General features: G+C 40.4%; 2 protein-coding genes across 5 annotated transcripts in view; one reads left to right on the plus strand and one right to left on the minus strand.

Annotated features, from left to right (window-relative positions):
* The window catches only part of RARS2 (arginyl-tRNA synthetase 2, mitochondrial), a 30170-nt gene extending 28742 nt beyond the window's left edge, over positions 1–1428 (minus strand). Inside the window, exons 1-2 of one of the 3 annotated variants that reach the window (XM_064707506.1) lie at positions 1283–1428; positions 557–630 (exon numbers count right to left, since the gene is read on the minus strand). In XM_064707506.1, the coding sequence (XP_064563576.1) occupies positions 557–630; positions 1283–1321 (113 nt within the window). In that variant the 5' untranslated portion in view covers positions 1322–1428. Of the gene's footprint in view, positions 1–556; positions 631–982; positions 1085–1282 lie in introns of those variants that run through there. The other 2 variants (XM_064707504.1, XM_064707505.1) reach the window with 2 other exon arrangements.
* Positions 1429–1539: 111 nt separating this feature from the next.
* Positions 1540–16529, plus strand: part of ORC3 (origin recognition complex subunit 3) — a 36790-nt gene continuing 21800 nt past the window's right edge. The window contains exons 1-8 of one of the 2 annotated variants that reach the window (XM_064707503.1): positions 1540–1677; positions 4896–4950; positions 7287–7384; positions 10829–10973; positions 12218–12322; positions 13075–13229; positions 14154–14290; positions 15990–16149. In XM_064707503.1, coding sequence (XP_064563573.1) covers positions 1654–1677; positions 4896–4950; positions 7287–7384; positions 10829–10973; positions 12218–12322; positions 13075–13229; positions 14154–14290; positions 15990–16149 — 879 coding nt within the window. In that variant the 5' untranslated portion in view covers positions 1540–1653. The remainder of the gene's footprint in view (positions 1678–4895; positions 4951–7286; positions 7385–10828; positions 10974–12217; positions 12323–13074; positions 13230–14153; positions 14291–15989; positions 16150–16529) is intronic. The other variant, XM_064707502.1, reaches the window with a different exon arrangement.

Consider the following 16529-nt stretch of genomic DNA (forward strand, 5'->3'; position numbering starts at 1 on the left):
ATCAGGCAGATCCAACCTGACTCTGCACATGACAAGTGCAATTGCCAAGCATAACCCAGCCACAAATATCTGAAGATTCACTATATTTAGAAAGGTGGACTAAAAGGCCAAATATCACTTTTGCTCTAATACAATCAGAAAGTAGACATGGTGAGAACACCATCAGAATAAGCAAACATCATGCTCATGAATAAGTAAAATTTACTTGCTAACACTATTGCAACTCTTGAGCAGGACACTGAATAAAACCCCCCATATAACTTCACACTGGCTCTAAGCAGTTGCACATTCAGATCATCAGTGCTGAAGCATTTGCCATCCATGCACTGCCAGTAATTTGTACAGGCTTGTAAGCAATTATATTTACTTTGAGCTTTTTTTAAAAAATACAAGGATTGAATTCAATTGAACTGTCTTATAATTACACTGGTATAAATGGTCTGGGGTTTTTGTCTGTATTTTTTCCCCTAAAGTCTTGTTAAGATTTTGGAATAATAGCCACGACATAAAATAATAAAACATGACCAACATTTTAAGATAAAATGTAAACAACTACCGTTTTTTGGAGACAGGAACTGCAGATATGGACTTTATTAAATTCTCTGGTGGCAGATCCAAAACTTTTGAAAGCTAAAATGAAAAATGAAGAAAAAATTTACTTAAGCAAAAAGACAAAGATCCAAGGAAAAATACTGCTCCCTGTTTAAATACCCACGGGGAATACACCTTTTAACCTGAAATCTAATTTATGCCCAGGTAAAAAACACCAAAGACTTCATAACTATTATGGGACAGTACAATAAAATAGAAACCTAAGAGGTGTTAAAGGAGCATTAGAAGAAAGGCAAGGCAAAACACCACAGAAAGTTGCTATTTTTCCTGACGAAGGATCCCATCGAACCTCATGGGACCATCGAGCCCAGGGGATACTTATGGACTGAAGTAGTCATGGAATGACAGAATGGTTTGGATTAGCAGGGACCTTAAAGATCATCTCGTTCCGACCCCTGCCTAGTGCAGGGACACCTTGCACAGCAGGCCAGGCTGCTCAGAGCCCACCGCTCCGGCCTGGAGCACTTCCAGGGACGGCGGCAATCCCGCAATCCCTCACACCTCACTCCATCTATCCCCATCCCTGCGGAGCCCCACAGCGCGCCCCCAGCCCGTGCCCGCGGGTCGCGCCCACTGCGAGCCCCCGGGCTGGGGGGACCCGTACTGAGGGCACGCCTGGCTCAGGGGGCACTCCCGCTCCGCGCCAGCCGTGGGAAGGAGCGGGGCGTACCTGGGAAGCAATGCTCCTCCGGAAGGAACCTGCTGCCATGGCCACACCGCCCGGCGGAAGCTCCACAGCCGACCCTTATCCCCCCCCGCCCCGCATCTTTCCGCCGGCCCAGGGGCGGGCTGGGCCGTACCATTCTCAGGATTGATTCACAGGGGGAGTAGGAGGTCATTGGTTGCGCTGGGGGTGGAGGAATCGCGCGGCGCAGCGCGGAGGGGGCTGTACCATTGCTCCGGGAAAGGGAGGGGTGGGGCAGCGGCGCGGGGACGCGCAGGGAGGGGGCGGTGCGTCGGGAGCGCGCGTGCGCGGGAACTCCTCCTCATCCTGCTGCTGCTGCCGCTGCTGCTCTCCGGTACCGGCGGGCGCGGGGCGACATGAGCACGTGCTCCGTCTCCAAGGTGAGGAGCGGAGAGAGCGGGGGGCTCCCCAGGGAGCAGCGCGGCCTGTGGGAGCCGGACCCGCGGCACCGGGCTCCGCCGCCTCCTGCGCCTGCTCCTCCTCCCGCCTCCTCCCGCCGCTGCCCTTCCCGCCTCCCTCCTGGTGCCCAGGCTCCCGCTTGCCTTGTTTCGCTGCCCGGCCCTTCCCCAAGCCTTGCTGGCTCCTCATCCCTGCCCGGCTTCGCTTGTCCTCACCGCAGTCCCGCAGGGTCACGGCGTTTCCTGGGCTGGAAGGGAGCCACAAGGAGCATGGAGTGCAGCGCTTATCCCTGCACGGGCAGTCCTAGAGTCACACCGTGAGTGCTGAGGGAGCCGTCAGTGTCACCTGCCTGCCTTCCACAACAAAACCCTTTCCTACTTGGAGTGAATCTCACCCAGAACAGAGCCTGAGGTGTTGTGGCTGAAGGTTTTGTCACTTCCAGGTGGAGTCTGGTGGCTTTGCTTGCTGCTATACTCACTGCTTCCCCCGCCCCAAAACTAACTCAACGCAGAAATAGAGCTAAAAGTGCTGTCCCCCACACGTAGTGTTAAATATCTGTTTATTGCCTTGGTATTTCCGAATTGAACGCTTTTATGTGGGCTGTGTTCAGAGCGGGCAGTAGGGATAGTGCTTTCATCCGAGCGTCAGAGTAGCGAGACTTGAAATGTTGGATTGAAGCACTTAACTTATTTCATCCCTTGCTTGGTCATACAGTGGACAACAGCAGTGGTTCACAGCGTGTTTATCAGCACAGGAAGACTCCTGCCCCTCCCATGTTTTTCACTGGGTTGTGATGTGCAGCTGCATCTTTGGTGTGGAAGGCGCTGTGCAGGTGGTTGCTTCCAGAAGTGAAGTGCTTCCAAACAAACTTAAGAGTTAATCTGAAACAGCTGGATTTCACTTTTGATAGTGGCTGCTGCCTGATAGTTTGGCAGTGAATCATGTCCCTTCACCTTGCCTCCCACATCTTATATGTAATACTTCTTTGCAGTTTGATATTCTAGTTTTGTTCTGTTTTATTCTCAGCCACATTTAATGGTGTGGAAAAGCCAACGCTTGCAAAACATTCAGCAGCGTTTGTGTTTGGTTTGATTAAGCATCCACTCTTCTCTTTTGTATATGTTTTATACTTCGTGTGGCCAATTCCATTTGTGCATGCAGCAGCACAGATAAATCTGTAGGACACCTTTTTGCAGTGGAATTGTTCCAGAGTATTTAGCACTTGTAAAATAACCACTGCTTTTCTCCAGCTGTTTTTAAATGGTCCTTAATACACGTGGTTCAATGGAATGTGCCTGAAAGCATCTCCAGTTCATGAGGCTGTTTTTCAGAGAGGGTCAATATAAATATTGATGTTTTACTCCAGTTTCTTATTTGTGGAAAAAAGGAAATAGCATGTCTGAAGTCGCTCAACAGATTGGTGACTGTGATCAAAACTGAACATACTTCTGGTGTTTGATTTTCACTGCATCATTCTTTCTCTAGTGGCTGGACTATGCTAGGTTGAGTTCAGCAATCCCTGTGTAAGCATCTCCATTGAGAAGTATGGGATTGAATCAGTCTGTTTATTTCCAGCACTTAGGTGTTCCTTCCCCCTTGCTGCAGCACAGGAACCTCACATGAGAGCTGGGCAGTGCAATAACTCTTCAAAAGAGGTGAACTTCTGTAGAGAGGATGGGGGAAGAAATTTCAGATTTTCTAGAAGAAAATGAAAAAAATCTTAGGGATGTTATGAATAAGAAGCTTGACTAGGCCAATATTCAAGCAGCAATCAATTTATTATTTAATATGGTGAAGTGTGAGCAATACAGCGCTGGGTACAGTGAGGGAAGTTTTCCCTCCAACTGCACACCGACAATTGATGGTTACAGCTATTTATAGGGGTACTCATCAGTTTTTCTCATCAGTTTCTATTTCCAATCTTTTACTCATCAGCAATTTCTATTCCAAATTATTACATCACAATTCTATACACTGTTGTGATTTTAATTTCTCAGGATGTATCTCAAAGGAGTATCCCCAGATGGTAACGGTCCATTTTCCAAAAGAAGAAAGATTAATCCCATCTGGTGGGGTCCAGCTCCCCAGATGTGTGTCTACCTTTTAATTGCAGAGACTATAAATCTCATAACACTGATGTCCAGCTTGCCTTTGGTTGAAACCATAAATCCTTGAGATGATGTTCATCTTCCTTTCTCAAGCTGTTTTTCTCTGCTTCAGTAAGGCGTGAGATAAGCATGTTTCCTTTATATATATTCCAAAGCTATAGTTTCAATGATACCAGTAATATTCTAAAATTATACTTCAAAAGGTTATTATTGCAGAGCTTTTTATGCATTAAATGCAAGCAAAAAGCAACATCTTTAGCACCTTAATTCCAGTGCTCCTAAATCAACTAGAGTTAATTGCAAACAAAAGATAGGTTCAAAGGCCTTTTTCCATGCTTTATTTTCCTCAGTTATTATTAGAATTCACAGCTCTCCCATTGTCGGGGTCCACACACGTTGCCTGTTTGTACCTGACACAAAACACAGCTTTGCATCTCACAAAGAGCTCAAAGCTTAATACTTGAGTGATGAAATAGGTCTAACTGGGAGATTACTTCTCTCTACAGGAATTTGTTGGAACAGAGGGTTTTACATGAACTTTTTCCCAACCATTTGTCATTCTGCTTCCAACCACCTACTTTTTTTTGAGTTGGGATGCAGTTCACTGTGGCTTGGGCATGTAATTTCCTTTTGTAAGTGACTTAATAATGCTCATTGCATTATTCTGGCTTGAGTTTTCCATTAATCTCTGCCTCTTACCTTTTGTTTTGTATTTAACTGAAACTGTACTGAGGGAACCGTGCTGATGTGTCCCCAGGGAATAATTTCCTTTTAATTCTAAACCTGTTGGAGGTTTTGAGACATTTCAAGAATCTGCTGCTGGCCCAGTTGATGGCTGAATTGCAAAACATAGTGGAAAGATGAAAAAATTCCTAACAAGTGGGCTGGGTTACTGCTTCTACTAGTGTTCCAGTTGAAACACAAATACAAAGGAGCAATGTGTAACTTGATATTCTTAAGAGGCTGGCAATTCAGTGCAAATTATTGGTTTAATGGAGCACTGAAATAAATGAACAATGAAGTGGCCTCTGGAGCCAGTCAGATTGATGCTTGTATTGAAATCTGTTTGGGGTTTTTTTGCTGTTCTCTAGGGCTGCTTTGTTTTTAAGCCAAGTACCAAGAAGAGAAGATTGTCTGATAAAACAGGTTAGTACATTTTCATTTATGTTTCTGTTTTTGAGAAGGGTTAATCCTGAAAGCCTTATCATATCTGATTGAGTTCATATCATGAGTTCTGTGATGGTTGTGTGAGGTTTTCTCTTACTGCTTGATTGCTGAAAACTCATTTCTTCGGAGGAATGCAAGCAAATTATTGGCTAGAGTAAATGCTGGGTTTTTCTCATCTCCAGCAATCAAGATTGTGTAGCCATCTTTGTCTTTGCACTGTTTTTTTACAAGATAACTCCTCACCATGCTACCATAAGTGTTTTGCTAACAGACAAACAATTCACCTGAAGGTCTGAATGAGCCATTTTTAAGTTGTGGGAATGAGAAATTATATCCCATCCTCATATCTCAAATTTTGTATTTTATGTACAAAATTAATTAGGTATTTTGCCTAAGTTTCTTCTGGAAAAGAAGGAAGAAAAGCCATTTGTGTCTTCTGTCCACTAGTATTTGCCGTGGATAGGAAATATTTGCTATACATTTTCTCTAGATGTGTATGTTTTCATTTGAGGACTGACTCTTCTTGGAACCAGAAATAATATATCTTAAAAAATTGCTATTGGAGACTCAGTTGGGAAACTTACTGTTTTTATTCCCAAGTTAAACTACTTTTATCATCCCTAGAGCTGTCAAAAGGGTTGACAATTTATATGAAAAAGATGGAGAGGAAAGTAATGAGGTCAGATTTTTGTCGTTGCAGCAACCAAGGCCTATGCACTTAGACCACATTGAAATTTTGCCCCTTACTGGATATTATGTTTTTGTGAGCTTAGACATGCTTGGATGAACTACTAAGCATATTCTAGTTAGCAAATGCTTTGAGGTGGAAAAATGAGTTTGACTGGAGTAGCCCTAAAAGAGAGGGGCAGAGCACAGAGTTTCTAACACGTGAACTTGGATGTGCATCTGTCCGGTCTGGAAGCCCAGTTCTGCCCAATGGGAAGTTTTAGTTGTGGAACTTCTCTGCATCAATATTGATAATACTGTCACACCCCACAAAAGGCCTTTTGAGGACATCTGTGCCTTTAGTTTGAGTTTTGGTAGTGAAAAAGGGATATTATGCCTTGGTATGTTACCAGATAATGTGGTGGCTGGATTTTCTTCAACTATAAGTCTAAGATCGTGTAATCAGTTAGTTCTGTTGCCAATTATCCCATCAAAAAAACAAACAATATTTAAGGTAGCAACAATTTTAATTGAATAGTTTAGAAATACATAAATAAGGGATATTTGGTCAATAATAGCGCATAGCAAAAACAACGCGGTACGGAGGGCAGGTCTGACCTTGCCACTTCACGTACAAGCTTGCAATAAAAGTCACCCTTATATGCCATGTGTCAATGCATCTCCCCATTCGGTTCGTCACTTTTCTGCTCGCCTTCATTACCACCTTTATCATGCATGAGCCACACTCGGTTTGGTGTCGCACAAGTCTTTGGGTCGTCACTGATGAAGGCCTGAGTCTCTTCGTTGTCCTTTAATTCACCTTGGTTACACATGCGCACCAGCCAGTACATGTAAGCCAAGACTAACGTATCACTGCATCTGCATATCAAAGTAATAAGTCCTTTATAATTAGCATTTCTTGGACCCACAGGTTTTGTCATTTAGCAACTGTATCTTCAGCTCTTCTGTGTCCTGGAACTCTGCTGGAAGGGGGGGGGGTGGAGCTCTCCTTTCCTCTCTTTTGGCATTACAACTTTAACTATTAACTGTTTATTATTCTCAATATTAATTACTGTATCACATGATTACTGTTCAATTTTTATCAGCATGAATCTACCTATTTACCAAGTTCTGTATTCTAAGTGATTTTTCTCAGGGATACAAATGAGGTGATAGAGGAGACAATGAAAATGGGGGTGGAGGGATGTCTCTCATTTGTCATTTACAGACCTGTTTTGGTGGGTTTAGTGCTGTAGGAGATGATGCTCGTCAGGCTCTTTTCTAGAGATGAAGCCACTGCTGGTGCTCCATTGAATGGCAGCCAAGTGGACCCACAAAGCTTTGTGAAACAAGAACATGATGATGTTTGTTTCACTTTAATAATAAAGGCTGTTTGCTCTGATTTAGGCTTTAGCTTATCTAGAATGTGAGGTAGAAGCCTCTTCTTTACCTTTTGCCTGCATACTTTGGTAATAGATTCTGCTTGTTCCCTTGCTTATTTTACCAAATACCAGCAATTAATTAATTGCTTAAGAGAAAAGTCATCTCCCTGAAATATATATGTACAATTGGGCCCTTTTTTATTCTCAGGAAAAAAGCTTTGTTTTCATGAGCTTATTTGTGTTTTCCTTTGCTTTCTGTATTTCCAGCTCATGATTTCAGATGCACAAGCAATGATTCAGAGGACACTGAGCTACGCTTTGTCACCTGTCAGTCTTTATGGAACCAGATCAAATCTGAAACAGAGGTGAGTCTTGTGCCTCACACTGAAGTGGTGCTTTGCATTTGTAACGGTGCTGCTTGCTTCTTTATTTCTGGGGATCTTTTTGACATGCTTGAAAATGTATGGCAGTTAGTTAAAGTAATGGGAGGGCCAGAAGTATTGACTGTTCAGCATATAAAGTAGTAATAATAGATGCATCAAGTACACATTCCTTGTAACCACAGAACTGTACACTTTTGCAGCTTCCAGCTGCTGCTTCTAAGCTTCTCTTCCTACTAAATGTCTTCTTTATTAACTCCTGGCATACTGCTGTTTCAGTTCAGTTAATGCTTGCCAGCCCTCTGAGGATGTTAGGCTGGTCTTGACCTCAGTGTTCCAAAATTCATACACACCAGCCCAGGATTCACACTGGATTTTTGTGAACACAGCTGCATGGATGTCAGATATGGAGTGACACTGCTGCAAATACAGCCTATTGAATTAGTATGGATGTGTGAATGGAGTCAGAGTTAATTTCATGCTGAACTGTGGCCTCCTGGCTGTTGTGTGTTACATGGAAGCTGCTGTTGTGTCCCTACAGCCAGCTGCCTTGCATTGTAGTATGAATAATTGCTTCCATACAGCAGAGATTTCCTTCCCTCCACTATTCAGTGTCATGGATTCTGGGCAGGTTTTCCATATTCCTCTGCTTGCCCTTGGGCTCTGTAGACATTAGGAGAATTTTTTTCCCAAAGTTTGTGTTGGGATGTGTAGTAGAAGCCAGATGGATGTAGCAAGAAATCTGGACCCTTGGGCTAAGCTCATAAATTCTTCTAATTTTGTTCCAACCCTTGTTTTCTTTGAGGCTGTTAGGAGTTTTCCAGATACTTTCTTCTGGTCTTACTCCTCCTGATGGAAGACAATTCCTCCTATACTGACATATTGATATGAGCATTGTTTTAGAGTTTGAATTGCCCAAGGGCAGATTACCTGAAGTTATTATCTGCTGCTTCAGAGAATTTTTTCATACTGCTTCTGGTGTATCAGTGATAACTTTCCTACTGAGTTTTGAATCATCATCCTTTTATTCTGTTGTTGGCAAACATGGAGCTGATGTTTGTTCTCACATCTGAAATAGTGTGGTAATTTAGGGGCCTTAGAATGTCTCTAGTGTGAACTCCTCAAAGCAGCCTCATCTGTGAGGTCAGACCAGGTAGGTGAGGGCTTTAGCTAGTCAGGATTTCATTTCTTAGGTGTTTTCAAACCCTAGTGGGAAGCATGTGGCTTGCTGGCTTGGGCTTTTATTCTAGGGGTTCTGGTAGCATGCTAAGGGAGCCTAGCAGGACGTTCTCCAAAGGTTTTGCCAGGGCACTGCTGCCTGGTGAGTTTTTGGCAGGCCTTGTGTTTGCCCTGGTGTTTTCCTGGTTCTCTGCCTGAGGTGTTCAGAAGAGGATTTGCCCTCCAAGGCACTCTTGGCCTTTGTATGTCCATCATAAACTGTGCTGTGGTTGTGACAGCACCATCTGTCATCTGGTGATGACATCCTTTCGTGCTTCTCACAACTAAAAAGCTGGCAGAAGTGTGGCAGGAACTACCCTTTGTTTTTGGAAGGTGAATTTTGGACTTTTTTTGGTTTCAGTATTGCAATGTATCCCAGTTTTGACTCCTGGTGTCAGAAGTGGCCTGGCAAATGTTCTTATGATAAATCTCATCAAGGACTTACAGAAACATTCTTCTGCTGTGAGACGAGAATTTGTTCTACCAGGATCTGGGCTAGAAACCAAAAAGCAAGTGCAGGGCTAAAATACAGTAATTTTTGCTCTAATATAAAGATAATGGTTTTCAGACCACATAACAAATAGTCATGACAAAACTGGGTGTCATGGCAGTAACTGAATTTCCAGTTCTTGTGACTTTTCCAGAGTGGGAATGCCATGGAAGTGAGTGACTTGGTCACTTGAGATGCAGAGCAGCCTGGTGAACTTTCTGGAACGTTATTAAAACAATGCTAGTAACAAAGTTGTTTTGCCAAGAAAAGACTGATGTATTTTTGAAAGCTAGGTAAATGTGTAATGCTGTGGCAGATTGAATTCCATTGGCACAAGTGCACAATGTAAGAAATGCATATATACTGAAATCATGCAGAGTACAAATTGAGGTTCTTGTTAGGTCAGCTTAGCAAAAACAATAGTGATCACAGGAAGTATAGGGTTTGATGGAATCTGAAACAGAAGCTCAGAGGATTGTTAAAGAATCTGTGGTAATACAGGAATTGTTACAATGGTGTTATAATGCTGGTGATGTAAATTCTTTCCAAAATGTCATGTCACAATTTGTTCGGAATTGTATGGGATTTATCAGGTGGGAGTTCAGAGCTGCACAATCAATATCAGAAAGGCCAGAAGAATATTTTTCAATAAGGAGGATGAAAAGACTAAAATCACTTTGTGTACAGTTTTATCAGTTGTTTAGGAGACCAGCAGAAGCTCTTCTGTATTATGGAAATGGAGTTCAGGCTGTTGAGCAGGCATCATGTGCAATCTCCTGGAGATGTGACCGTCACTCTTTGGTAGTGCCCCCTTTAATGCTGCCAGAGACAGCCTTTGCCACTTTGCTTACAATCAACTTCACAGCTGTGTGTTACTTTTTGTTGCTAATAAGTCTTGATGATGATTTTGTTTGGAGCAAAGGTTTAATCTTGTTTCTGACATGTGTGTTCTAGAGTGTATGTTGATATCCTGAACCTCAGAGTACAGGAGGGTTTTTTTGTCTGTTCTAGCATATCTTGCTTTAGGGACAGATTTTCAAAGGCACACAGATTAAAAAAAGAAACACAAAATACTACTGACATATATTTGCTTTTAAAAGTTTTATCTCCCCCACCACCACCACTTTCTGTCACCTTGTTGTGTGTTCCTGCTTATGAAATTAGTCCTGAAAATAGTCCTGGATGTCAAAAGACAGTGTAGCAAACCTTGAAGTCACGTGGTTTAGTATTTTTCCTACAAAACATACTTAATGATTTCCTTTAATACTGTTTTTACTTCTTTCATCACAAAGTAGATTCAGAGGAGCAGAATATTTCCTCTCATTTAGACCTCTCAGAAAAATGTGTTTTGTAAGGTGAGAAGGAAGAATAGGAATTTCTACTAACATTGTTCCTCAAGCTATTTCTATTGGTTTTTTCTGCCTGCATCACTGAGGCTTTGTCAGTATGTTGGTTTTTTCTCCTTTAAAGCCTGTGGTGTGACAACACAGTTAAGCTCACTTGCTTTTCAAATTATTCTTGAGGCACTTGGCCAGAAGTTCCAAGATGGGAAATGGCTGTTTGCCACACAATTAATAAATCAGTGTGGTTTATAGATCACAGGAGAATTTTAAACCCTGGGGTTTTAAGGGTTAAAGATTATGCAGGAAAGGAGTAAGAAAAGGACAATGCAGTGGTGTTTTCACATTTTATAGATCAATTCTCTCTGTGTATGTTTGCAGCAAATACAGGAAAACTTGAATAAGCAGTTGCTTGATAATCTGGTGAGTTTTTTGAGCCGGTCTCATTCTGAGTTTCAAGAGAAGACAACAGATTGGACTTGCAGGATGAAGTTCAGAGAAATCCCTACTGCAGCTCTTGTCTTAGGTAATTTTTAAAAGATATTTTTTGTAACGTACATCTGATTAAATCTCACAGACACATCAAAAAAACTTACTGAGTCCCAGCAATTACTGTGAGCAATATCAGCCTCAAACATGTCAACAGAAGAGCTTGGGCAGGGAGAAGGAAGTCAGATAAAACCTCCTTCCCCTTTTGTTTATGTTAATTGTCCAGTAGGTCAACAACTCCCCTACAGGTCTCTCTAAGCAGCTGGGAGTGATTTGAGGTTTTTTGTCTGAGGCACTGGAGATAACTTTGATTAGGTCCCTGTATCTGCCACCAGCATGCTTGGTGGTTTCTACTACTTAACCATGGGAATTGTATAGCTTCTGATAAGTGCTCTTGCAGTGCAAATTTACATAAAGGAAAGTAGTGTCTTTGTCTTGGGAAAAGAGCACAGGGGGAAAAAATAGCTGGAGATGAAGTTATTGAAGTTCTGAAGTTTTTTTTTTCTTCTATTCTCCTTTTTTTTCAGAGGTTTGTCCCTATAAATCCTAAACCTGATTCAAGGCATGTTGATTACATTTTCAGTGGATTATTTAGGGAAATTAAAATCAGGCCTGTGCTTCAAACTTACTGTGTAGGCACTAACAAAGATTGGATGGTACTCCACTTTTGTAGGTAATAGAAAGTGAAAAACTACTGTTTCAAATATTTCTGTAGACAAAGTTCTGAACTGCATCCTTGAGGGGCTTGTTCTTTTTTTTCTGTTGATTAAGGATATTAACAAAGGCAGTAAATACTTGGTAGTTCATAGTGAATTCAGACTGAGTTTCACAGCAAATTTCAGTAATTTTCCTCTTTACATGAACCATTAGAGGATGCAGTATTCTTCTAGAGGTGAATTTAACTTCTTGTCTGCAGGCCTTACATGGCTGTGGATGGCTTCTGAGGGATGTTAGAAAGCCAGTCCTAATTGCAGGTTTGCACCCTTGGAAAATTTTCTTTTAAAAACCCCAAGCTACATGATGAAGGGTATTCACAGTGACTCCCTGTTTCTCTTAATCAGGGACTGTCAACATGTATGCCTAATCTTGTGCTAGTTTTTCATCTTTCCTCATAGCTGATGTGATACTTTTCATTCTTTCCTTAAATATTTGAAGTATCTTCTGGATTTTGTCTACTTTCAGTTTATTGTGCAATCATTGTGCTCACGAGTCATGAGAAAAAATTCCTTAAAATTTTAGATTTTAAAATTTTTGTGCTTTTTTTTTTTTTTTTTTTCCTAGGTGTGAATGTTACAGATCATGACTTGACTTTCAGAGGTCTCTCGGATGTCCTTCAGGATAACATTACTCCTTATGTAGCCTTGCTGGAAGCCAAAGATTGCCCAGGTAAATACTGCAATAGTGTAGCTGCTTCTTTTGCATATGGTATCAAATCAAGCAGGAATTCTAGCTTTTGCCCCTAAATGCAAGAGTAATGGCCAGAGGGATGCTGAAGACTTTGGAAAGATGTGCTCAAACCTGTGTGAGCAGAGCAGTAATGCCTCCTGTATTTTGAGAGGTGTCCAGTTCAGTTTAAAACACTGAGGATGGAAATGCTCCTTAGCTGTAGCATAACAGTTAAGAACATGCTGCTTAGTGTATTGCATGTTGATGTTGTAGGTTGATTTTCTTCTTGTTTCATTGGACAGTGGATGTGTGCATTCCACTTTTTAAATGCTTACAGTCACATTATTTAGTGAGAGAATGGACAGAATAAAATTGTCCCACCCTTCTTGCTCCTTTTTTATTTTTTAAGTAAAAGGATTAAAATCACATATGGCAGCATCCTCAGTTCTGTGGAGTGGCTGCCTCACTTATTTCTGGGTCACTCTTAAAGCATGTGGCTGGAGCTCAGGTAAAGATGGAAGACCAGCATCTTAACCTCAGTTGTTGCCATCTAGGCAAATTGCATGAACAGCATGCATATCATTAATGCTTTCAGGAGCATGAGATGTGCATTCTGGAGGGAGAAGGAGAATAATTAGAAATGTGGAAAATAATGAGTAATAACTTTGGGGTGATTTCTTATAGTATGAGACAGAGTAGTGTTGCCAGATAACCAAATGTCTTTACCCCATTTCTAAAAATGTTTTGTGAAGGTATAAAAAATCTGATGCAGAAGCTGATGGGGCAGCTGATGAAGTGTGATATAGATGTGGACTCACTGGAAGATGAGGACTCTGTGCAGGTTTCACAGAATAGAATACGTTGTTCAATGCCTTCTCTTATCAGCTGGTATGACAGTGTGACAAAGGTATGTTGTTAACCTTTTTTATCCCCAGTTTATCAAAATGCCTGACCTTTAAAAAAATTTAATAACTCAGCTTTGTGTTTAAAACAGAAATTTAATAATTCAGCTTTCTGTGAGAAAATGCCAAAGGTTAATTTTTAAAAAATAACGTGATACTGAGGTGATTTGAATGTAATATGTGACACGTAAGTTACTGATGATATATCAATGGCAGAATTCTGAAACAAAAGCAAGAAGTACTGTATTATCATATGTTTAATTGGGAACTGGAAGCTTAAAATGCAGTGTCAGCTTCATGCCAGATACTTTTTCCCAAGAGTGCTGAGTTATTTTGTTTATTAAAACAAAACTTTACAGAAGAACAGCCATCCAGGGCAAAGGTACTGCATTAGTGCTAATGGGCCATGATGTCATCTGCAACCCACACTATATTGGCAAGCAGCAAGGAAATAACTTTCCAAGTGTTTTTGTATCTTTGTGTTTGCTAAAGCTATTGAAGCTTTAAGTTTTGTTTCTGTCATGAATACAAGTTACAGCTGATTTTCTGATGACTTCATCAGAGCAGTGTGATAAACCAAATGTGTACTGAGTACATGCTCTTTCTATTACTGGGTAAAGATATAGAAAATAAGCAGTGTCTGTGTACACAATTCAAATCTCCCTCATTCCCAACAGAACTTCACCAGTTCTGTCTCTCAGAGCTATTCTTGTCATTGTTGGTCTGTGTGTTTAAAATCTCTTTATTCTTTGTACTTTATGCTGTGCCAAACAGAAGGAAGAAAAATGGCAGTTTTGGGTGCTAATAATAAACACAGCTCACAAAAAGTCAGTCATGTCAATTTGGAGTACTATAATATCATAGATATGATTCAGTCTTTTTTATTTTGCTGGCTTCTGTGTATTAATGTTTAATTAATGGCTTTAAAGAAAACAAATTCTGAAACTCCAAGCAAAAAAAGAAATTCCTCCTCTAGACACTGGCAGTCTCCTCCAGTTGTAGTCATATTCAAAGACATGGAAAGTTTCACCACAAAAGTTCTTCAAGACTTCATAGTCATCAGCAGGTAATGTGACATGAACTTCAGTTCTTCCACTCCTTTACCCATTTTCTATTTGCAGTTGTTTTGAAATTTAACAGTTAGGCCTCTGAAGCATTGGAATCAAATATTGTGCTGCTTCTTTGCAGCAGTGATTGAGAAAAAAACTACTTGCTGTGTTTTAGGGGTAAATTACACTAAAGCTAAACTTCAGACTGTGAACCAGAGTGCCTAAGGGCCAGGTTGAGATAAGGGGTGGCTGATTTAATTCTTCACATGGTCGGATTTACTGGTACTAGTTGTTGTAGAATTTGTGAATGTGAAACTAAATTTTCAAGATGTCTAGATTTTTTAAATTGTTTGCAGAGTGTATTTCTATGTGACTACTGAGGTAATGCTGCTCCTAAAGGTCATTAGGTTAATGATAGGGGTGTATATAAAACTTCCCCAGCTGGCCAGGATCTGTAATCAGCAGCTGACTAATTCAGGTGCTCCTGTACTTCTGTTCTTCTTTAATGTAATCTGTCTTCCTTCATGTAGTTCTTTTTCTGTCTTCCTTAATGTAATCTCAGGCATGCTAATCAAAAACTCATGCTGTTTCCATAAAGAGCACCATGCACTGAAGTGCCCAGGTTGGAGCTGTTAGAACTGGGGCTGCAATTCCTCAGCAATTCACTTGGTGTGCCACCAGCAGGAAATTGTATAGCTTGTGTTATTATCTTCATCTCAGTCTTAAACATGTTTAATAATAAAGGTGAAGTGGACAAATGTGAGAGATTCCTCTGATTTGTTGATCACAACTTCTGATTCCTTTTTAAGATTCTCTAAGGGTATCAACAGTGAACAGTAATATGTGAAGTTTATTAGTTTTATATTTGTCTTCAGCAATTTCTTTTTAGGAGTTAGAGAAACAAAGTAATTGTGGGATAACAATTAAAATCCAAAGTCAAAAAGTTGCTGTGGCAAAAACAAAGGAAAGGAATAAATTGACAATTTTAACCTAGAAGGTATATAAGATAGCACATTTTGTATCTCCTTGAAACTACTAAAAATGGAAACACTGAAAATACAGTGAAAACATTGTATTTTGTATAAATTGTATGCTGTCCTCAAGGAATACACATTCAGTCCTGATTTTCAGTTCTAAAGCAAATACTAAAAAATTATCTGAAGATGAAGTTTAGTCTGGAGAAGTTGAAAATATTTTGAAGTGTGATTGGAACACTCACTATCTCCAGACATTGGAGATATTTCATATTTATTTTGAATTTATTAAAATAAATATGAAATATCTATTTCATAATAAATCTTGTAAATCTTGTAAATTTTCTTGGCTGTTACCTATTTAATGTATCTTATTATTTTTTCTTTGTATCTTTAAAAAAATCCTATTTTAAGACTCAGCTCTCTGAATAAAACTCTTTGGGAAGGTAGGATCAATCAGCACAAAATTTACTGAAATGATGCTTTTTGGGCCGCTTTCTGAAATCTGAATCTGAAAATGGAGTTTCATTTTCTTATCTGCTTTAGGGCTTTAAATAGCATCCTTTCTTTTTAATTTTGTTCCACACGAATTCTTCTTTTGGTTTATCAGCAGCAAATCTTTTAATTTACCCTTTTCTGCATTGAAACTCAGTGCTGTAGTAGGAACATAGTGCATTTGTTACACAAGCTTCTATAATGTAACTATGACTTTTATTTTTTCCCCTCTTACCCCATTATCCAGTGAGCATATCCATGAATTACCTCTAGTGCTGATTTTTGGAATCGCTACATCACCAATGATTATCCACAGACTACTTCCTCACTCAGTGTCCTCTCTGCTGTGCATTGAGCTTTTCCAGTCCCTTTCCTGTAAGGAGCACCTGTCTACTATAATTGACAAGGTAACTGCATTTCTAAATAGAAATGAGGAGTTTGTGTGTATGTATGTGTGTATGTATGTGTGTGTGTTAAAGGACAGTTTACATGTGTAGCCTTTAGATGCAGGTTTGTCTGAAGGTGTTGGAAAGGACTCTGTTCCTGAGAGCTGTGGATTTTAGATATTTCTACTTGCAGGTGCAGAGTAATGTAATACTGAGAGCTCCCTTCTCATACTGAGACACACATACACACACCTGCTTTCATCTTCCATTTGCATTGCCTTGTGCAATTACACTTTGACATTCACACTTCTTCATTAAAGTCGAGCTGTGATTTCAGTTTTACTTTGTTCCAGGAAAAGATCGCTTTGAAACTTAGCTAAAATTCTGAAAAATAAACTTCA

The sequence above is a fragment of the Zonotrichia leucophrys genome, chromosome 3, assembly GCF_028769735.1.
Source record: "Zonotrichia leucophrys gambelii isolate GWCS_2022_RI chromosome 3, RI_Zleu_2.0, whole genome shotgun sequence".
Taxonomy (NCBI): Eukaryota; Metazoa; Chordata; class Aves; order Passeriformes; family Passerellidae; genus Zonotrichia; species Zonotrichia leucophrys.